The 23,901-nt window shown below is 39.8% G+C and overlaps 1 protein-coding gene across 1 annotated transcript in view; it reads left to right on the top strand.

Moving 5' to 3' along the window:
• The window catches only part of ANK3 (ankyrin 3), a 213,935-nt gene that overhangs the window by 40,360 nt on the left and 149,674 nt on the right, over positions 1-23,901 (top strand). Inside the window, exons 2-4 of the mRNA XM_075505280.1 lie at positions 20,764-20,865; positions 21,335-21,433; positions 21,808-21,906. Coding sequence (XP_075361395.1) covers positions 20,764-20,865; positions 21,335-21,433; positions 21,808-21,906 — 300 coding nt within the window. The remainder of the gene's footprint in view (positions 1-20,763; positions 20,866-21,334; positions 21,434-21,807; positions 21,907-23,901) is intronic.

Below are 23,901 nucleotides of genomic sequence, written 5' to 3'. Positions count from 1 at the left end.
GATCATTGCTGACAAGTTTGTGTGTGTCCTATCAGGCTATGTTAATACTGAGACTGGGTATCACTTTTGAGTGATGCTGAAATCAGCCACAGTTACAGTCACTTTTTTCTTTGATTGGGTTCATTGCATTGTAACATCTTATTTTTACATCATTGTAATGATTATGAGAGATTTTAAACTTGCAGTTTTCCTTGAAAGTCCTTCCAAAGTGTAATTTGAAGAAATTTTAGAGTACTTTGAAATGCTAACTCTTAAAGGATGGAAGGTCCAGCAGTCCTGACAGTGCCTTGGAGAACAGCAGGCTGTGGCCCCGTGTAAGCAGCATGTTCTCTCATACAGCATCTGTAGGCAGGGCTCAGATTGACTTTACATGGCTGGGGGCTTGTGTTCAATGGCTTCTTGTTTTAACCTCCCACTGATTCTGATGCTGAGTGCGGTTTGCCTGAAGGGGAGCTCTAATGCTCCTGTATCTCACAGAATCATTAGAAATAGGGTTGGGTGTGATTTCAAGAGCTCGCTTTGTCTACCTTCATCCATAATAGTCTCTGCTAATCTCTTCCTGCCAATTTCTTATTTTTATTCTATTTTCTGTCCAGTGTTCTTAAACTCTGCACATATTAGAAATCCCATCACTTCACAGGCAAGCTATTCTCATGTTAGTTTTCTTGTGAAAGTTTTACCTTGCGTCTGCACACATTTTTACAGTGTAATAATTTGGCCGTAGTCTATATACTGGAGTGAGTTAACAGGCTAACTGATGTTCAGTAGCATTGGTCATAATGTGCTCCATCGAATTGTCTCCACTGCATTTGGGTGCAGATTCAAAAGATTAGTTATAGTTAGTTCAGTGGTTCAGTTTTTCTTTTATTGGATAGTGCTCTGCATCATCTCTAAACAAAGATTAGTAAGCCACTATACTTACATGATAGCTGTGTTAGGTTGTTTATTTCACGGGGTGTCGAATGCCTCATATGCCCTACTTCCCATGGTAAGTGGGTACACTTGCATATTGCTCTTGGTATTTAAGTTAAGTCTATTTCTGCTTTCATTTGAATTGTTCCTTTAGGTGGTCTTGAGGAATGAGCAAAGTCAAGATGTAAAGTGAAATATTTTGTTCACAGCGAGGGCGTTTTTGGCTCAGGTCTTGCAGAGACAGTCAATTCTCAGGTATGCTGGACAACTACTGCTTTTGCAGTATTACTCTGGGAATGTATTACGTGATAGAAATTTCTTCTTCTGTGCAGAAACCATGTCTGAGCATTTTGAAACCATCTGGTAGTTCTGTGGCTTCATATTGCAGTTATGTTCAGAATAAGCCTAAAAGATAGACAACAGAGAGAGGGAGTGTTTTGAACGGCTTATTTGCCAGCAGTTGCATTTCTGGTGCTTAACTCAACTTTAGGATGAAATACTTTGCTGTTGTCACCATGAATCTTAATGATTAATTCTTTGCTCCTGGCAATCCTGGAATATTGAATATTGCTAGAAATAGGATTCAGGCTAAGAGAGAGCCAACTCTTTGTCACATGGATACGATATACAAATGGACAGTATACTTTATGTAACATTCCTCTGATACTTTCAACTAGTTTTTTTGTATACTCTTAAAAATCTGCAAAAGTTATTTCTGAACTGTTCATTATTTTCCTGTGTTGTGGTGCAATAATAAGGGTAGCATGTGATTTTTATTTCTCTAATTATGTTTACATACCTACGCACCTATGGAGACCATCAACAGCCAACTGATTTCACCAACCTGCTAGTATTATTTTCTGTTAACAAATAGAAGTTCCATATTTAGTGAAAATGCTGAGCTCTACTGCTCAGATCCAAGGAATCGTTACTTTCTGGAATCCTCCGCTCCAGTGAAGTATGTCAAAGAAAGAGTAAGGCAGTTGCTGCTTTCAGTTTGTACAAAATCCCAATTTTCAGCATGAGTTGGAACTAGATGCATGGCATGCAACAAGCCCTCTGATTAATCAGCAGAGAATTCACAAACATCAGCAATGCTTCAAGAAGATCTGATATCATGTCTCCTTGTGCTTTCCATATATAGTTCTTTACCCTTGCTCTTCCCCTCATCTCCATGAGACTTCATGTGAGGTCTGTGGTTTGACTAAACATAGGGCTGCCTGGAGTGTCTGGCTTTTGGTTTTTCCCTTCCTAATTGGCTTTTACTAGTTATTTTTCAAGCGTGATGGTGTCAAGTCAATTTGCTCAGGAGTCGATCATGTGATTTTCGTCATGATGCTTATGTAAATGCTTCTTCCAGCTTGCAGCTTTATTAGCCCATTTTTTTCCAAATGCTTATTGAGGTGCTGTCCATAGCAAATCAATGACATGGGTGTCTTCTAGGTGATCAGTGGGAGAGAAGGAAATCTTAATAAAGCCAAGGTCTTATAGCTGGCTTAACTGAGGCTACTTTTCTTGGTGCTTACAGGATGGTATAATGAAACTCTGCTGCTCTCTCTAGTTCTTTATGATTTGAAGAGTGTAGACTGGTCTTGACAGCAAGAAGTTACCGTGATAAATATTATCTTAAGCTCCATTTTCACACAGCAGCTGATTATGGGATTTCTGTGATATTGTGGCAATGGTTTTGTAAAATTACCTTTCTCTAGGATACAAGTGGAAGATGCACCTTTTGCCTTGTAAGGGCAATGCATTGAAGGAGGAGGAGACATTGCTGAAGTCTCAGTGGTGGAAGCATTGAGTGATGTATAGTCCATTTTGGACAGGAAGTTTGGGTTAATCTAACAGACTTTATTCCACTTGGTTGCAGTTGTTCCTATTCCCAGGGGCCAGGCTTATTCTGGGGGAGAGTTCGCTGATGTTTTAGCCCCAGGGTATCTGGAAGTTAAAGGAGCTTTAGAAGTTGGGAATGAAAACCACAGCTAATGGATGAAAAAGAAACAAAAAGTGGTCTTTCAGAAACTTGAGATGATTAGCAGGGCAGACTGGAAATATGTAACCTACTCTGATAGCTTAAGGGAACAATACGGGGTTAAAAAATGGAATTTGAAGTGGGTTTGTAGATAGCAGTTCAGATGCTTTGGGCATACCACTCATACCACACGAGTCGCTTATTTTAGTCCTTAATCCCAAGAGTCCCTTGCCCTGCTATTGAAAGCAGCGTATACTGGGGAGGTGAAGTGCTGATGGTGAGGTAACAGGAGCTGTTGCGGATCTTGACAGAGTAAACACTGCAGCGCTTCGGTGTGTGTCTTTCGTGGGCATTTTGAATATCTGTAATGTGCTGAATTTCACAGGTCACAGCAGGGCTGGCTTTGAGGCACACTGTTTCGAAGTGTTTGGAGACCTCTGAAAAATTACTGCAGGCTATCCTTTAAAAGTGATCGCTTTTCAGTCTTTGAGGTTTGATCCTAGCTACTGCTTAGGAAGAATAGGATGAGACCACAGGCTTCCTGTTCACTCATTCGGAAAGCCTTTGAAGAGAAATTTTTAAAGTATCTGGTAGCAGAAGTTACAGGATTTCCTTTGTTTAGTTCTGCAGAGCTTTAGATTGTTTGGCATGATGGCAGATGAATATCCTTGTCAAAGCTAAGAAAAAAAAATAACTAAAGGATGTACAGATTTTGTAGGTCCTTTCTACTGAGGAGCAATAGATTACACAGGAGCATAAAGCAAATTTTCTGGGGAAAAAATGTGTATGTATCTTCATCTTGCTGTGTGACCTCAACTTAAGTAATGTTTGGAGGGTTGTTTTCCTATCCTTATTAAGGTTGTTTTTTTTTTTTTTGTATTATTGAAAGAGAATGTATGCTTCATGCTTCTGACTATAGATTTCTAATTCTGTGGATGTTTTTGCAGATGAGCTGAACTGGCAGCATTTGAATAGTAGTATAGCAAACATAGAATATTTTCGTGATGGATGGTGGTTGAACAGGCAGATTTAAAAAAAAATCATACACAAATGATGCTGATCATCTTAGTATTTTATAACTAGGAAAGGCTTTTTTTTCCCTGTGGCTGTATATTCTCATTGTCCATAATTTTAGCAGTTAAAGTATAAATGAGCAAATGTGCATTTTCTCTTGGTCTAGTAGCTTTGTAAAAGCCTCATAGCTATCCAGAGCGGTTAAGAGTGTAATGTGTTTGAGATGGGGTCTCTTAAATGGAAAGAAGGGGGAATCTGACCGATGAGTCTCACTATGCCTCTCTTGTATGCAATATGCATCTTTCCTGGCTTCGCCTATGAACCTATGGCTTGTGAGTCCCAGGGAACTGTCTTGTGCATATCTGGTTGCCGTATGTAGCCTTTGCAATGTCTACACTTGAAGTGCTGTTTTAAAGTCTCAGTTGTGGCATGCGTTAGCCATTATTTTAATTACTAGAACATAATTTTACATAATTATATTAAATATCTCAGCCACTACTACTGGTTTCTGTGATATAAGAAGTTTCTAGAACTGAGGACCCTTCATAGGTGTAAGTTGCATAAGCACACATCTGTACTGATGCTATTTGTCAACCATTTGCTCTCTGAAGAGGGTGCCTGAAATACCACAGAGCTATAAACCCCCAGCTCTGGTGGGCTTCAACTGACTGTTCAGCTTTCCAAACTGTCTGAAATGTCATCCGCTGCAGTTTCAGGAAAAAAAAAAAAATCTATTTCTTCTTGCAAAATCTGGATCAGTAACTCCAGATTATGGTTTAATCTATTTCAGCTCGTCTTTCCAATTCTTGGGAAGATATTTATATTGTTTGTATCTCATGTCAAACCATGTTTTTCTTTCTGCTGAATTCTGCCATGTGTTGCTTTGTTTGCAAGTCGCTTCCAAGCCAGTAATCATAAGCACTCCATCTGGTTGGGGAGCAGAGTGGTGATAATGTAAAAGGACATCTCCACTATTCTGTTTAAAAGAATCCTCCATCTGTACCAAATCTGCCATTTTAATGAGATTGTAAAGGGTTTTTGTTGTTTTTTTTTTTCTTTTTCAAAGAGGGGAGGAGATTGATTGTTGAGATTTTTTTTTTCCTTGCATATCTACTCATTACGTGATTGTATCCAAGGTTCTTTCTCTTCCCCAAGCCGAGAATGACTATAGGAATTTGCAGTTCATGTAATTGAGTGCAAATCAAGGCAAAATCACAAAAGGATCCTGAAAATTTTACCCAAAGTCTATAACAAATTGATTTTGCCATTAGTATTGAGCCTTTCCTTTATTACCCTTTGATAATGGCATGCACGTGAGAAATCATCCTGAATGTTGTAAAACTGATCCACAAGGTTAAAAAAAATATAGTGTCACTATGATTTATGACGTGAGCTTTCAGTAATCAAGGCTGAATTGATGGATGTGAATGTGCTGAGATGACTTTTTGGTGCTGGCAGATTTTAATTTTTCTTTGTGCTTTTCTTTTGTAATTCTGATCGTTGCTCTCTTAAAATTAATGGAGAGAAAATTGGGCAACTTCTCCTGTGCAAAAGTCACAACCTAAACCAGGACAGTTTCGTGGAGGTTAATAGGCAATGGTCTGGGTCAATCATCCACCAGTCTCATCATACTAATGTGAACTTGAAAAGCCAAGAGCCAGCGACTGGAAAAGCAAAGTAGCTCTGGCAGAATAAATGAGCAGGCAATGATGGGTAGGGGAGGGCAGTCTCAGAGGAGCTCCTGGAGAGAGCAGGCTGTCACCCAGACCCTGCTGGCACCATCCATGTGACCTGGGCTGCCTAGGGAACGAGCAGCACAGCCCACCGGTAAAACAGACACATGCAGAGACTGTGTTGAATCCTTTTCTCTAAAAGCTTTGTTCCTCCTTTCCAAACAAGCAGTAATTCAGCTTTAGGAGAGCTGTTGGATTGTCAGTTCTGTGTCACCAGTCACTACCCCCTGATGGGGGGGTGCAGTTCAGTGGCAGCCAGTGGTGTGGGGACACCACCCCACCATGGGCTTGGTTTTCTGGACGGACTCCTGTGAGTTTCCATAAAACTGCCCAATTTAATCCTTTTATCTACAGAAAGAACTATTCTGCAAGTTTTAAATTTCATGCGATTCCCTTGAATCCCGTTACAGAAATCATAATATTTCCTTTCTCCTTGTTCTCAAGAACCTTTTCAAAGGCAGAAGAAGGGTATTTAGGCACCTGGTACTTATTCAGAGCCAACCCCTCCTCAGTTAGAAACAAAAATTCAGTCACTGGATAGTAACCCTGTGCTCTTGGGTTTCTAGAACTGGGATGTTTCCTTTTATTGTTTTGAAATGACAGTTCTCAGTCCTCAAAACAAATAGTAATGCTAAATTAAAATTCAGCTTTAGAAATTGAATATTTCAGGATACTATGTATTGTGGCAGCTTGCAATAATGATATTGCCGAGGTAACTGTGGTGCACATGATTGAAATCTCTGCTACATGGAGCTCTGTGCAGATATGTCAGTGAGGTAAATTCATTTAAACTGAGTTGGTCATTGTCTTGTATTTAAATCAAGGTGGAAGGCTCCTCCACCCCTGTAGACAGCTGTTAGCTTCTCTGTATTTAGTCAGCAACACAAGTGAGTCTTAGTCATAGATACTATAATGCCATGAGCAAAAATGTGCAGAAGCAGAGAGTAGTATGAGTGCATCGTCAGTGACATTAATGAAGTCATTTCAAGCTAGATCACCTGAGTGCGTGGCCTACAATATTTATTTAGTAATACATTGGGGCCTCAAATTTTGCACCTTCTGAAAGATTTTACATAGATAACTAGCAACAAGTTCTGCATTATAGCCCAAGAGCATGGAGCTACTACCTGGTGGCTGGGCTCTAGTCAATGCAAACATGGAGAAATGTTTCTTGAAAATTTGAAATTATCCTTATAATATTTTACATACAGATTATTTCCTTTCATAGACAGATGAGACATTGGACATCTTGTCTGACAAAAATATTAGACCTCGATTATTTTTTTCCCCTCCTCCTTCCCTTTTTGTTCTTGTGTACCAGTGAATATCCGTGCGCAGCTCGTGTGTGTGAGTTGAGATGTGTAACAGGCAAGCGCAGTGCGTGCAGTGCAGGTGCTTGTAGTGAATTGAAGATATTTCAATATTCCCTTTCTCAGAAGGTGGACATTCTTTAAAGCCACTCCTAATGTAAGTAACTGTAGGGAAGTATGCAGAAAATTCCTGCTGCTGGCAATAGCTTCCATTGAAACGGAAGAGATCTGCTTTGCTGAAATCGTGAACCTCTCTCTGGGCTTCCCTCTAAAGCAAAATGATTTTGCTCTTGGTACTGCTTTTAATCTCTCTAGTTTAGAAACTTGAAGTATATAGAGAGCAGCCTTTTAGTTTGGGAAAATAGCCTCTAGAACCAACGACACAAATCTATCAAAATCAGTCCTCAGAAAATCTGAATAAATATAAAATTACCATGGAGTAGGAGGCAGGCATATGTGGTATTCAAAACACACGGAGTGTAAAATGATGTTATTGTTGCCTTTAGAAATAGTTCAAAGTAGTCTGCATTAGAAAGAGCTGATAAGCAGAATGACAAAAGCTTGTTTCATGAGTGATTCCAAGCAGCGGTGGTTTTCTGATCAGCTGATGCTGCAGCTATTTTGGGTATTCCACAGATCATGATTACATACACGGGGAATGATTGGAGGCAGCAAATATGGTAAGTGAGCCAGGAATCCTGGGACACGCTCTGTTACTAACTTAACAGTCTTACAATCACTTGTCCTTTGCCATTTAAATAGCCAAGGGAAGTCTAACAAGTGACTGTGCTTAGTTCTTTTTTTTGTTGTTGTTGTTAAAAAAAAAAAAAAACAAAACCAACAACAAAAAACTATTTCCTGAGGCTGCTATTTTTAGCAATGGTGCAGTGTCCAAAGTGTTAACTAATTGAGTCATCAGGTTTCATATCTGGCCACAGAACATGGCAGTGGAAGAGGGAGAATGCTTTCCAGAACAAGTAAGCATTTGTGGATTCTGAAGTAAGAGTGAAGTCTGCATATTGAGTTTCTTGTATTCGTGTTTTAAGACTTTGATTGTATGAGACAAAGCTGGATGTAGGAAGAGGTACGTTTCGGCTTATTTGATGTATTTTGTGTTCTGACGGTTGGATTATGGTATAGGCGAGGCAGCGGTCAAATGGCATATGGAATTATTTGTTCTCTCTCTCCTTACCAATGGCTACATTCTGTTCAGGACACTCTGTAGAAGACGCTGATTAAAACTGCAGAAACATTTTGTAATGTTTTGTTCTGTGATCAGGGCCTTAAGTAACCTAGATATATGTAACAATTTTGTTTACTGAAGTGTTTTAGCAAATCTTGCATATTTTGAAAAAAGTTAACTGAAATCTATGCTTTTAAGGTGTATTTATCAAATAACACACTTCTTCTACTGACAATCCGTAGGTCAATTAAACTTCAAAAGGAGCCTGCTAGTGCCGGCTAGCTTAGCTGCTAGCACTCCTATGCTAGTAGTGACCTGTACGGAGGCACCCATATCACTGTTACTCCCAGGGATAGTCCCAATGACCTCCAGGGTGCTCCCTGTGTGATTTAAAAATTCCTCAAGTGAGTAAGCTGCTGTGAAATGACATCCCTGTACTCTGTGAACTAGGCTCTGGGGTTCTTCATAGCTTGAGTTATTCACATCAGTTAAAAAAAACCAAAGAACACAATTGTTCTTCAGGTTGCTTTACTGCAGGATTAAAATACCGTGTTCCCAGGAAAAGTGTGGTATTGTGTTATTAATATTGATGAGTGCCAAGCTTTGTGGAAGCGTCAATTAATGGCAGTATTCTTTTTAGTTAGAGATATTACCAATGGTAGCACCCAGCAGTTTACTAGCTAATTTCCACGTCGACAATAGCTTTGTGCTCTGAAAAAATACTGCAGTGATCTCTCTTAAACGTGTATGTTATTGTTCACTTGCTGTCAACACAGGACTGGGTTGTTGTCCCTGTTAAAAACCATCTTTGAAACTCTGGTTGTTTTCTGGTCATGCTATTCTTGTTCATAAATTCATTTCCACCAGTAATTTCAAAACTACGAAAACATTTATTTGCGGTATTTTCTTTGTGAAGCAATTTCTTGTAGGAGAAGGTTTTGTTAGATTCAGATGTTTTATGGTACTTGATTAAACTCTTTTTTTTTTTTTTTTTTCTTTTTCCCAGTCCTGAGAATATTATTTACTCCTGCTTTTTTAGCACAATAATATCAATCTTCAGGGTGATAAACATCTTTGCTGATGCTTTATATGAGCCCCAGTAGTGCAGAATTTGTTGCAGTCCCGTTAGTTTCTGTGTGCAACAGTTTGGAGAGCAGAGTGAACTGAAAATCTCGCTGCTGTCGAGCTGTGGTATTGGCAATGTGCTGGTCTGCGGTATGCTCTGCCCCTCCGTGTTGCAGCAGAATGGTATTTACTCTTGCTTTACAGGGTTTTCTTAGAAGTTGCATAGAAACTGGTCTTTCTGTTAGTATATGCATTGTTTATTGAAGGTGTAGTGGCTATTTGAAATGGAGTTGAGTGATGGAGAAGGGGTACAGTATATCTTTGTTTTGTAAGTTTTTTTCTTGCTATGTTGTTTATGGTAAATTCTGATTCTCATTCCATACATATCTAAGTCTCCTATAGGTTGCCATGTATGTTTTATGTGTAAGGGAGAAACAAGCCCTACTTCACTGCGTGTTTATCCTGTAGATTTGCTATTCAGAAGTGATACTTTACTTAACATTGTATAGTAACGGCTTATTCTATCATCAAATGCTAGGGGAGATTACTGTATAGGGCTGGTAGGTGGTATTGTTGGCCATAACTTATTTCTGTAAGTGTATAATAAACTGATCTTCACTTTAATGGTTAAACTAAAACTAATTCTAAATTAGTGTTTATTAAAATAGTAAAGATAAAGTCTTTTAGCCCAGTTTGAAAAGCGTTAATTCATTAGTGAATTATCATTATTTTCTTCAATTAAACAATGATGTGTTTTCCAAACTTACTTTATTCTGATGCTAGGAAACACTGGTGATTTTCAGATGAAAATAAACTATGAAGTCTGGTTAAGGTGAAGTAAAATGTTCAAATAGTTCTGTTATTTTTATTTTTGTCAAAAAATCAGAAGTCCCTCCCGTGATGTTCAGATCATCAGGGTTCTTCTACAGAATTCCAACTCTCTAGTCCACCGTGGCTTTGAAAGCCAGAAAAATGCTAGTTCAGTTCTGTAACTGCACAGTGATTTTGCAAAAATGGCACCATCTGCAGTGATTTATCTTTATATTTGGTAATTTCTTCTCACTTTAAGAATAAAACTGAGCTATGTTGTGTTTTCTTTTCCCCTCTGTTCATCTCAAAGACCCTATACAGCTAAGGCTGTACTCACTGTTTCTGTTTTCATCCTGTTTGTACCTGTAAATCCTGATCCTAGCCTTGCCCCCATGGTGGTCTGGACTCCTCCTCCTGCTTCAAAACAGAATTGTGTATTTAAAGTCAGTACTTAAGTCTAGTTTAAAACTCCTGATAACAACCGTAGGGCTCTGGGTTGTAGTTTTTGCTTACAGATTTTGGTGCTTGGGCTGGGAAAAGCAATTTTCCCGCTGGAATCTGAGCAAATCCTCAAATCTGGACTATGTAGAGTGAGGAACAAAATGCTTTGTACGCAGCAAATGTAAATTAGTTTACACCATTGAATACATTTCATCTAGACAGCCCCAACAAATGCTATCACAGAACTTTCCATGCCAGTTCACAAATTCGTAACAGCGAATGTCAGTGTTTAATCACAGAGGAGGAGGAGAAAGGGAGCGCTGGGAAATGCGGAGGCTGGTGGCTCTCCTGTGTCCAGCCCCACTGCTCTGTGTGGGCCACACAGCGCTGTTGCCCATGTCATATGGCATCACGTCCGGGGGAAGGAAGACAAGTTTTCCTCAGTGTTTCTAACAGTAAGAAACAGCAGTGTGCATAACACCTGCTCTGGTTTGCTCTGCCTTGCCTTTGTGGTTTATAGTAATGCAGTGAATTACAGAATGGATTTGGAGTTACTGGGTCATATCCATGACAGCAGAATCAAATGCAAAACAAGATACGTCAGGTTATGGTCAGCAGGGAAATTCAGCTCCTGTAGAAGATCATGACCGAGAGTGCTAGTTAGGTTTTTCTCCTCCTGAACAACCAAAACTACCTCAGCCAGTCTCTGGCTCTAGGGAGATGTTTGAATCTTTTGGTTTATTGGTTCCATCCATTCTTTCTCATTGTGACAGGTCATATATGTTTCACAGCATTTCTACAAAGAGGTGTCAGGACAGATTGTTCTGTAAATGTTACAAGCTCTCCTAAGGTAAACTGTTATGACAAAGCTCACGTGATGCCTCTAACCAGCCCTGCAGAACTGACTGTTGCCAGGTTTATGGCTGTGTTGCAAATCTTGCCCCAGGAGTCCTCTTAGTACCTGGAAGCTCCTTAGATAATTTCAGCTGACCCTTCAGATTCTCTGTCTGCCACATGAGCTACATGGGCTTTTCCAGCCAGAGACTCTCTTCAGCAAGGTGTGTAAATTGGAAGAGGTTCTTTGCTTCTGACAGAGGTCATAATCCCTTCTAGGAAACCTATACTTCGGCACTTATAAACTGATAAAGGTTTGTAATTCCTGTAAGAATCCTGAACGATGTGTCAAAAAATTTTAAACCCTAGTAGATAGCTTTAAAACTAGCCATTCAAATGCCTCTTAAGCCTACAAGAGTGTAAACTTTAATTACGTGTGGGATTTGCAATACTTGTAGTGTAAATTGCTGTGTTTCTGTGTGTATTTCTGCCACCTCAGGAATGGCTTGACCAGTTTATCTCAAACAGTCTTTCAATTTAATGATGTTCAAACTTCCAAGACAGAATTATTTTGGTTTTGAATGAGATGCATTCAAAAGCAGGCATAAAGTGGAAAGGCAGAAAAGAGAGCAGGGAACTTTGGACTTCCCTGTACTGAAAGCTCGTAATAGGTTGTCTAGCTACAGAAGAGGTTATGTAGCTTGTCTATAGTTCCTATAGCTTGTTTACTACAATACTTTTAGGGAATATTTATGTGTGTTATGCTTCCACTGACATGCAGTTTGCTCCACTTTATTACCAGTAACTTCCACTTCACCACATCTGATTGAATTGTATTTACATAATATTTTTGTAGTGAGCTCGTTTTGAGTGAATAAAATCTCTCTCTCTCTAAAATCAGCAATATTATCTGATTTAGGTTTATACTTAATTTTTTTTCCCATCTGAAATTATAGACAAATACATATGCTTTAAAAATGTTTTGAAGAGGATTGCTGAATTTTTTTCCTCTCCTTTCTGGATCCTGATTCTAAAATCAGGTGCACACAGAGAACAGGAGGTGGACCGACTGACATAATTCATGCAGTGATCTGAAGAATGTGACTTTGGCATGGAATGGCTTTAAATTTGAGCCCAAGATGTGCTGAAATTATATCTACGCTCATTGGGTAGTCAGTTTCTGAGAGAAAAATAGCAGGGAGGAGATCAATGGCATCTCATCTAGCTTGACATAGAAGGGAGTTATTATCTTCAGGTGAATATAAACATAAGAAGAAACCCTCGAAGCACATCCAGCCCTTCTCTAGCTCTTTGTGACTGTGGTAGCTGTTATGAAAGCCAGTGATTTATTTTTCACTTGTAAGTGTATGATAGGAAAACTTTAGAGAGTGAGAGATGAGTCATTACAGGCTCAGGAGTCTCTTCCCAGAGTTTGAAATAAACTTCTAGAAGTTGAGGCTGTCGGCCTGGAAAATGAATCTTGAATTTTAGATGCTCAAATCTTTTGCCTTCAACTGTAGCAGATCCTTTCTATTGATTATACATGTGAGTTGGTCACAAAGGGCCTGGTTCTTTTCCTGATTGTGCACTTCTAATGGAGTACAGTGATTCACTGGTGAAACCAGTGATTTTACTGGTTTTAGGATCTTGAACAGAGTGTGTCCCAATTTACCTTGTCATTCAAGTTTGTCTTTTCATATAGGGCAGTCTGATAGCTGAAAAGTCAGTATTAAAGGAATCTTATTGTCCCGTTAAAAGAAAATAATTCTTGTGATTTGTTGTTCATGCATATTTAGAAAGATTGTGTGTGTCGTGTGATGTCCATTGATTTTGTAGTCCTGGAAAATTAGGATCTTGCTTTTGGTGTTACTAATTTAACACACTCATACTAGTAATTGTTTTCATAAACTCTTCAGGTGAAGCTGACACATCAAACTTGTGTTGCAAAATCTCAAAACCTCATCTGTGCAATTTGGCAATGAGTATTGGAAGTTGTGTAGACCCTCACCTCTGTCTGAACATTGTCCCTGTGGGATGGGTTTGATCTCAATTCAGGTGTTTTCTGTTGGGTTGTCAGATGTTAATTTTGTTAGAATTGCAGTTTTAAATCGTTCTGTATTTGTTGAATATCTGTGGTGACAAGTAAATAATATGGACATGACAGCTTTAGGGGCTTTTTCAACTTGGATGTTATGTTCAACATGTTATACATATTACACGTGGATGTTAGGCAAATGTTTCCCATCTAGCTCTGTATGTGTCTTTTGTGCCTTGGAAATCACAACCCCTATGCTCTTTGTAGAAAATCAAAAGAATAACAGCTACTTTTCATTTCTATCTTGTGCTTGAACTCTCTTAAGAAGCAGTCATTCAGGCATTTAAAGACACCCAGGACTGGATTAGTTGCATCGTAAATCACAGGGTTGACTAGATTTATAGTCTGCTGAAGAAGACTGCATGCGTAAAGTCTAAGTGACTTATACAGTAAGAAAGCAGCATCATAGCTTCACAGGAGATGTTTGTCGTTGCAAGCAAACAGCTCACTCTAGGCCTCTTGATGCTGTTTAAAGGCAGCGATAACTACCTCTTGTACTGGAAGCTGCGAAATGTTCTTGTATGTACCAGTCTGAATGTCTCAGGCTCTGGGTCCTTTTCAACCATCTTCCAGTCCAATACAGGTGGTTCATTTTCAGTGGTAGCAGTGAGCACAGATTCAGCATTTTGCCAAGACAGACTCTAACAGATAGAGTGGTGCAAGTGATCTTGAAAATGGTATATACTAAACCTGCACGTCAGAGACTTAACTCGTCCTGTGGTCCAGCAAGGAAAGAGGCTTATTTGTTTGCTTGGATGTTTTCCTGGTTTGGTCAAGGATTTCTAGAAAGAAGGAGCTGAATCTAAAATGCATTTTCCACTCTGTTTTGAACTGCTTAAATGTGTGATTTTCAGGAAATATTTTATTTTCTCTACAAGCATGTTAAGATTGACTACTGTACAGGGATAGAGCCTCAGTTGTTGCAAATACAGTTGATTATAGATTCACATGCAATTTTTGCAGAAATATGAGGTGTTTTAGACTCCACTGTTGTGACCAGGAAGAGGGGTTTCATGCAGCCTGAAACCAGTGTAGCTTTTAAGTTGTGGAAAACATATCGTAGTTACCTAGTTGGAATAGGGCCATTTATGGGGAAATTCCAAATAGTATAATATTTTTGGCTATTTTATCATGCACAATAAAATAATATGATCAAAGTTGATGATTAAGTTGCGTGATAGGGCAAACAATTAGAAGGAATTGTTTGGTTTTCAACCAATAATTAAATCATTTCTCATTCTGCAATCATATTCAAAATAGCTGGCCTTCCCTAGCCTAAAGATGTTTCCTTTGAATTGTCAGGCAGTAGGAAGGGAGCTTTTCCTGTTGCCCTGTGGTTATGTTTAGGGCTGTGATCCCCAAAGCATCTCTCTGAAGGATAATTAACAGCAGAACTGCAGATAGCAGTTGGCCCCAGGCTGTCACATTCTTATCAGAAGAAAAACACGTATGGTAGTATGGTATGTAAAGCATGAGTACAGCCATAGTTGTCTGCACAAAGAAGATAATTTTCTCATCTGGTGCAACCAGCCCCCTTTCTAATAAAGAAGATGCAAGTGAATTTTTTAAATACAGATTTAGTTATGAGGTAGTAGAGAGATACAAAGGATACAGTCACTTGGAGGCTGGATGAAGAATCTCCCCAAGAAAATGATATGGCCGGTTTATTTCACATGGTTCAGACATTACTGTTAACTGGCCAGTATAGTTTATTTGAAATAAAATTTCATCCTTTACCGAGTGAGTGTAACATTGGCTTGGAGGAAAATTCTAAATTAACATAGAAGCAAAATCTAAGAAATGCCAAGGACCTCCAGTTTCCAGTGTAGTGCTTAGTGCCCATCAGAGTTCAGCCTTACTTCAAAAAAAAAAAAAAAAAAAAAAAGCCATCAGTTGCAGTAAGCCCACCCTTATCAAAATAAGCAAAAACGTTATCATCTGTTTCCTCAGATCATCTCATGCTGTTGCAAGACTAGTTTTGTTGAGCACATTTCCAAATGGAAGTAACATAAGTTCATCCCTTAAAATGAGGTCATTGCCTCCCCCCACAACAAATGTTAGGCATGGTTAGCATCTTTTTGTTGGGACTCAAGCCAGAATGCATCCTGCTCCGGCACAATGGGAACCTGCTGGGGGTTTCCCTTCACAACAGCTACTGTTAAAGATGGAGTGAAAAACAAAACCCTGCTCCCAGTGTGAAAAAAGACTGGATTTTTAATCTGAAAAAGAAGCCACTGTAAGCAGAACACAAAGGAAAGAGAGATGAGCATAATAAAAATACCATCAGTATGGGAGGGGGCCTGTGCACATTGAAAATAATGGCTTTGCACTTTTGAGGGTTCACTAACTAATAGGTATTCTCTGTTTTCTGAGAGGACCCTCTTTAGCCCCATGGAAAAGCCAGGCCAGACCCTGGGTTGACAGTCAGTGCAAATTTCCTAATAGTTTTTGTCTTTACTCATGCTAAATTGTCTCTTCATTGGGAGCACTTGGAGGAAAAGATGGTGAATATGTATTTGCTAGCATCAGCATTTTCTGGTTTAAAATGGAGGCTTAAGGCAATATCCAAGTGACTTAGGAATTAGTCTTTCCTGTAATAGAAATGTTTTTAACTCGCGTAGCTTTTCCTCAAAATGGGGAAACAGTTCTCAGGTCTTACCCCTGCACATCACAGGTTCTGCCATCCATCATGTGGCAGGACTAGAGGACCTTAGGGTAAAGAAGGTTGGGAAACGGAGTACTGCTACCAGCACGGCTTATCCAGCCTCAGCCCTTTCCAGAGATGTCTCTGGGATGAAGGCTGTTGGAATGAGCTCCAGATTGGAAAACCTGTTGTGGGCTGCAGGCAGCCCGCAGTCTGCAAGCTCATCAGCCTGCTTTACATTAGAGAGTTGAATTTTTATAGCATAGTACATTAAAGGGGAAGACACAAATTTAAGACATACACATGGCATAAAACCTGTATTAATTAGCCAATCATCTGCATTTACGCATTTCTTAAAACTAGAAATAGTCCCTTTTTCTTCCAAGAAAGTACAGGGAGAGGAGGGAGAAGTTGTGCCATCTGTGAAGAAAAAGCTTGATATTATACATGCATCAGTACTGGTATTCTCATAAATCCACTGTTTATTAAATATTGTCTGAGTAGCCAGACAATAATTTGAGTCTGGATATAGAGATTGAAAAGGTAGGATCCCCAGGGAGTGCAGCAGGGAAAGGCTTTGGGGACACAGCCTGACAACAGGAATCCTGTGCAAACGCACAGGAAGGGCTGCAGTCTTTGTGGCTGACTGCAAGAACATCTGAGATTCAGGGTGCTTTGATGTATGTCCCATGCCTGTTGTTCTCTTGATATTTGTCAAGACAGTGGAGAATCAAAAGCCAATTTTCATCTTCATTTCATGTTGGGATTGATTACAAAAAAAAAAAGGATCTGAATAGATTGCTAGCATACAGAATGCCTCTGTCATTATTATTGAGGTTTAAGTAATTAGGATTATAAAAAATTTTTATTGGGTTTGTTAAGGGAATGTCCTGTAGACATGCTGTCTGTCTGGGGTTTGTCATTTGGACATCAGCTGGCGTGGAAGGTGGAAGTGGGTATATCGAGAATAGTTACCCACAGAGGGAGCACTTACCTGCGCCTGTGTCCTGAGCAATGGTTGGAAACCTAAAATCCTTATTTCCTCTACTGTGTTTTTTAATGCATTTAATATGGTCCTCGATCAGTCTGTGACATGGGCTCCCAGGCACGATGGGAATCCGGATAAATACTTACTAACGTTGTTGTTACGCTTGTTTGAACTTTTAAATCCTTCAGTGATTTGAGCCTAGGCTCTGATGCTGCTCCTGTCTGTGCAATACAGAGGCAATTACAGGCTCTATCAGGGACTCCAAGAGGCTTTGTTTTAAACAAAATAGTCCCAATTGGAAATGACATTTTTCTACGCTATTTTGGTATTTTTTAAAAAAATTGAATTTAGGCTTAAAATAGAAATGTAAAGTTGAGAAAATTTTAGGTTCAGAAATGTGAAAGTTTTCGGTTGATGTTTTTGATCAATTTTTACTGACCCCTACACTTAGCTTTTGTAGAAGTTGGATAGTGTTCCTCGGTTCTCCTGGGTTTTGGAAGTGGAATGTCTTAAAAGCAAGGGTATTCAAGGCATTTTGCAAGGTAGAAAAAGCTTCTAAGACTATTCTCTATCTGAGCAGGTCTGAAGTAATGCCTTAGTTATAGGGAAAGTGGAAGCTGGCAATGCCACTTTCAGAGAGGCTGGAATTGCTTTTGGTTTCCGAAGATGTTGGCTCTCCTTTCTCTCTAATTGCTTGTTTCTGCTCATGGCAGAGACCGTAATGGATGGAGAGAATCTCAGAAGCCCTGTTGAACTTTTTGCACAATTGTACAACCTCGGTCTGTTATCCCTCTGTGCAAATCTCAAAATTTCTGTGAATGGTGGCCCAGAAAGGGTGAGTTAACAAACCTGAGGGGAGTTAACCCAGTCTGAGGGCTTGGGAGCTTTAGGCAAGGTCAGAAGAAAAGGGTTTCCCCTTTCTCAGTGCACAGGGACGTGTTGCACCCTGGCTGCTAAGGCAGCTCATGCGGTTTCACATGCTAGCTCCCATCACATTCAGGTAACTGGAAACCAGTAAGGTGGAAACTGGAAGTACCAACTCAGATCAGCTGAAGTGTGGGAGAGCTTGTGTTATCCCCATAGTGCTGTTACATGGCAGCTTCTCTGGGTGCTTCCTAGTTGTCATTGTAGTGCCTGCGCGTGTTGGCGCTGCTTTTTCTGTACGGTGCCCCTCGTGCTGGGAGCCTGTCCCTGTCTAAGCGGTGAGAGTCCAGGCTGATGGTGAGCGGGGTGCTGTGCCCAGCACCCCACCAGCCCTGCCGCTCGGGTGGCAACCTGACTGCTGGTGTCAGCGATGTTTCTGGACAGTTTGAGCAAAAGGAGTGAGTTTTGAGTGGTGACTGGCAAAGGAGGGCATGCTGTTTGCTTGAGGGATTTCAGGAATAGATTTGTGCATCACTTAGCAGCACCTGAGCTGGCTTGATTTGAAACACTTTTATACATCCCCAGGCTGGAAGTGTGACCTAACCTTTGTCCTTCCTCCTGTTAGCAAGCAAGTGCTTCCAAGAGAAGTCCTTAAGACATAGGCATTGCTCTCCTTCTACAGTGAAATAGCAGTTAGCTATTGATGTGAATACCAGCTATTTATCACTCCTTCTGCCTCCCCATCCCCCCCTCCCCCCATTTTTTTTGAGCAAATAGAAAGGTTTAAATGTTTCTGAGTATGAGCAGTGTTTCTTGTCTGGTGTGCATTAATGTGACTGGCGGGAACTGATTTTCCATAGCAATCTTCTCTGGTGCATCCCTTCCCCACCCAGAAGCAGCTGTAAACAGCTGATGTTAATTATTGTCCACCTGCTGACTGTGCCAAACAGACATGCCATTACACTGTGACAAAAAGGGCTCCCGGTCTATTAAGTCCTCCCTCATACCTTTGGTAATGCTGATAAAACGCTGACCTGTTTTTTACCCTCAGCGGCTGCTGTTGCTAAGCACTGAGAAAATGACCTGTCTTCTGTAATAATCTGCATTGCACAGTTCAGATGATCTTCTAAATGAAAGCGTTTCTACCGCACTTTTCAAGGCAGCTATTCTTCGTCATAGTCTTTACAGTTCTGACCATGTAGTTTGTGGCAGCACCTTTTTTTTGATAGAGCCTAATTAAACATTGGAATTTGGGGGCTGTTTTGTTGGAAGCACATTGCAGAAGCTGATTTGTAATGGTCAGTGTGGCGTGCTTGGAAAATAATGATTAAGAGCAGGGAAGTTTGTAAGTTGGTAACTTACCATTGCAAAGTGGAATGCCGTGTGTGCAAAACTCAGGAGAAAATGAAGAGTCCATCAGTAAGGGTTCTCTCCTTGGAAGAGAGAGCTTGTTGTATTGAAACTACTAGTAAAATAGTCTTGTAGCTTGTACTGGTACAAAGAAGAAAGCAGACTTCATACCCACTTACCATTTTGCTGTCATTATGCCCAAGATTGCTTCATTCTGCACATGAAGGTGACTTCAGATGGGCTTGAAGCAATGTTTGCACAGAACATCCAGTTTGCAGTGGCTGCATTGACAGGAGAGGAGAAAAGTCTATAGCAAATCCAGAAAATGAGGAATGGAAAAAAAAAATTATTTGAGCACTGGATAAGTAACTGAGCTTTGGTTCCAGGGTGTTTTATATTTCTCTCAGCAGTTACTGCCTTTAATTTTTTCTCTAAAGGCAATTGTGGCACTCTTTTAGAACCTTAGAGGTTCATAAAGCACTTAAAGTGGTCGTGATGTAAGCCTGTGATGAAATGGTACTGAGGAAAAAAAAAAAAGAAAAGATAATTCCTGATATAGTAATGGAGAAGAGGGCACAAAAAAAATGTGTTGACTGCCCAAGATGCCAGGGGAAGCCATGGCACAGATAGAATCAAAGATTGTACTGTTTGTCCCTCTTGAAAGCTAACCCAGTTCATTCCACTTGCTCCAAGGCAGGATCAGCATTATCTAAACCGTCCTTGGTGGGTATTTGCATAACTTGTTAAAACCCTCTGGGGATGGGAATTACTTACAGTGATCTCTTTCATGACTTAACCATCCTTTCTGCCACCCTTACATTCAAGCTGAAGTCATCATACAGAAAATTTGCACATCTATCTTTAAAGCAAGATCTGGAAAAAAAAAAAAAAAAAAGGCAGTTTAGATAATGGCACTGTACCTAGGGATTTCTGGCTACTTCACTGAATGTGGACAGATATTGTAAATAAAATGTGCCATAAAATGAGGGAGGATGGAGAAAATAAAATGTAATCAGATATTAGATTTTAAAATGCCTTAATTTGTAGAACCATGTTTTTTCATTCAGGTAGTCCAGTCCTTCAACGCTGAGTGTTTTGGATTTTTTTTAAACCTGTCATGTGAGATCTCTCGGTACTGGTCCGGTCTGTTCAGCTCGGACACTAAAGGTGGTTTGGCACTTGTGGAAAGAGCAGAGTGGTTTCCATGGAGTCCTATCCTGAACCTCACCATGTTTGTCTTCCATGCTGGGTACCAGATGTGTCCCTGGCTACTAGTCTTGCATGTTACAGTGCTGCATAATTCATGTTTATATACGAGGTCAAATCTTGTGCTGCCTAGTCAGGCGGACAGCCTATTTACACCAGAGGGAGTTTGCATAAGCAAGGAGGGCAGGATTTGACCCGTATTTGATAAGGCAGTTTGGGATCCTTTCATGTCTAGTTAAATATATGTACAATATGTTGTATCATTAGTAACTTCTTTGCCAAGGGAATATGTTTTTCTACTGTGCTGTAATTTCTAATGGGATTTTTCCTTTTTTCTTGTAGTCTGACACAAATGCAAGTTACTTGAGAGCTGCTCGAGCTGGCAACTTGGAAAAGGCTCTCGACTACTTAAAAAGTGGAGTGGACATCAACATTTCAAATCAGGTTGAAGAATATTTTTATCAAATTTGCTGGATAAATACCTTTCTCACTATTTCTCAAATCTGTCTTTATATTTGCACTTCATGTCAGTGATAACTATGTGGTTTTTGATGAGCCATGTTTACATATTTTATCCAATTAAAACTTTTATTTTTACCCCTTACCAAGACATCATTTCACTTCCACTTGGAGAATGTTATGCTATTTAATGTTATCTTTCATTCCATTTGCACTACATCAGATCATGGGACAGCACACAGAACTTGAGACCCCAGAGCTAGTATATCCTGACTTAATTCATACTCTTTCCTTATAATCTAGTTCTTGTAAAGTTTACATAAGAATAATTTTTGGAAGCAGTCCTCTCACTGGGTTATAATAATTTGTCTCCTGATATGTTGTTTGCTATGCTGGAAAACCTTTGCCAATCTTTTCCATTGCTTTTCTTTTTTTCCTTCTTTTTTTTAATCAGAATGGGTTGAATGCCCTCCATCTTGCTTCCAAAGAAGGGCACGTAGAAGTTGTCTCTGAACTGATACAGCGAGGTGCCAGTGTGGATGCAGCGACAAAGGTTAGTCAGGCTTATCTAATTGTTCTCTTGTTCACACCAATGGCATGGGCACAACGTGTTGGCCAACTGATTACAGACATTACTGCAGCAGTAATTGCCTATTTTCCACTGGTGGAGTGGTCTCAGTAATTGTTTAACATAAAACCTTTCAGATTATAGTAAATGTCACAGGTTACTAGGAGTGAGATTTACTGAACAAATTGTAGGTTTCTGTCCATGCCTTCTAGAATAACTTACCCATTAGAAGTATTCAGTAAGAGTATTTTATTGCAAGAAATATCATGTTTTAAAGTGGAACATGTTCTTGATAGTATTGTCATGTATTCAAGCTCAAGTTTTGTACTCTTTTCAAATATCACTGCCTCTCATTTCAGAAAGGAAACACAGCATTGCACATAGCATCCCTTGCTGGACAAGCAGAAGTAGTCAAAGTGTTGGTTACAAATCGGGCCAATGTCAATGCACAGTCTCAGGTAAAGTAATATTTTTATATTTGGTACTATCAAAAACTTTGCTGAAATGAAAATCGTCTCCCCTTATAAACTATAATATTAGTAAGTATATTTGGTAGATCTCACTGTATATTAATGCTGGCTCTTGAAACTAGGGTTTGATAGAGTCACTAAGATCAATGTAATCCTGCTAAGACAAAAAACCCCATTCTTTTTTGGCTGTTCCATTCATGTAGGTAAGCGACAACAGGTGTAAGGACAAAGTTTAAACACACAGTGCCATTTTAGTACTGAAGCAGGTGTTTTAGTGAGTGTAGTGCTGAGTTCATTCCCACCTTGTAACTCAACACACAATTAAAACTTTAAATGCTTCCAGCAGTCCCCCTCCTGCTCTACCCCTCGTCAGGTGGTCAGAGTGTACCAAGAGGCATCATGGACAATCAAGTCTTGTCTTCCCCCATAGGCATGACAGCGCAACGAAATCCCAGGTTGCGTTCAGGTCTTTTCCCACATGGAATGTCAACCATCAGTTGGGATTAACTCTGAGTTGTCCACCTCATTCACCAACAGAGAAAGCATAGAAATAACATCTCTGTTTTAAGTCTTCCAGAAGCCACACAGACACACAGCCCTGGAGATGAAGAAAGTGGAAGCATACCCAGGGTGTTTGCAGGGTACTGGAAGTAGTAGTGTAACAGGCAGCACAGCAGAGCATTTACCCTTCAGCTTTAGATCTGCCCTCCAGTGTCCTGTGAGCTGCTAATTGTTACAGAGTCAGAAGCGATGCTGAAAGAACAGGAGAGTGGGAGAGAACTTGTTCAAATGAAAGGGATCCCGTTTCACATAATTCAATGTCTCAGGGTTAATTGAGCTCATCCCCTTCCCTTGTACAAGGAGGTGCTGCAAGCATATGCAGAGCTTTTAAGTTTGGTCAAGTCCTTTGAATGAATATTTAGGTCAATTATAGAAAATTTGAAATAAGGGAAAACAGTACTGGTGTTAAAAGCAAAGCAGCAAAATGAAACAGAGAAAAACTCTGGCTCAAAAAATGCATAAACCACAGATTGTTGAAAGCCGGGTGGCTGTGCCATGAGGTGTCCCTGCATGCCTGCCCCATTCCTGTTTTCCCTGCTCAGGGGCTGGCTGGCAGGCAGTGTCAGAGAAAGGGGATTAGATTAAGAGATGGTCTTCTCATCTGGCCCAGTATTGCAATTCTGCTGTATTATAAAGATGTGGGCATAATAAAAAATGTTTGTAAAAAAGGGAAATTAAAAAATGTACATTTTAAAGAAACATGTTTTTTCTAATGGTGTCTCAAATAATATGAACAAAATGTTTAATAGAATCTATTTCAAGAATGTTAGTTATTTGTGATCTGTATTTCATGTTTCCTTCACCTGAACAAAGAAAACAGGCTACTAAGTTCTCCTTTCTTACTCTTTTATACTAGCTAGATACAGCAATATTTGGTTCCAGGCACCATATAATTTGAATTAAAGAGAACAACAACAACAAAAAGTGGTTTTAAGTAAAATATTCCATGACTGTTAAGAAGTAAAACAAAGCAGAAATATTTCCAGTGATTTTCCTGTTGAAGAAATTAAGATGGCTTTGAAAGGACCTTTTCTACTTATGTTTGAGAGCTTGTGTATTCAGCCCTGAAACTAAAAATAATCTGAGATTGTAAACATCTTATATAACTGCATTGTCCATACACCCTAAGGTTTTGCCACGTTACGCTTATTTTGCTAACATACTAGAATTAAAGATTTATTCTCCCCCTCCCCCCTTTATGGATGCCTTTGATCTCTTTGCTTGAGAGGCATGTATATTGGCCATTCCACACCAATACCTGGCAGTGACATACCCCAGTTGGGATTAGGCTTTTTGGGAGGTCCCTGGAGCTCCCTGTTACCAAACTGCCCCTGGACCAGCTTTGTCCGTGGTACTGAGCATCACCTGAGCCTTCCTAAACCTTAGAATGAACTTCTGCTGAATTTGGCATACCCACAGAGA

This window comes from Mycteria americana, chromosome 6 (assembly GCF_035582795.1).
Source record: "Mycteria americana isolate JAX WOST 10 ecotype Jacksonville Zoo and Gardens chromosome 6, USCA_MyAme_1.0, whole genome shotgun sequence".
NCBI lineage: Eukaryota > Metazoa > Chordata > Aves > Ciconiiformes > Ciconiidae > Mycteria > Mycteria americana.
The sequence above is the reverse complement of the archived record's forward strand: the minus strand, read 5'-3'. Positions and strand labels throughout refer to the sequence as shown.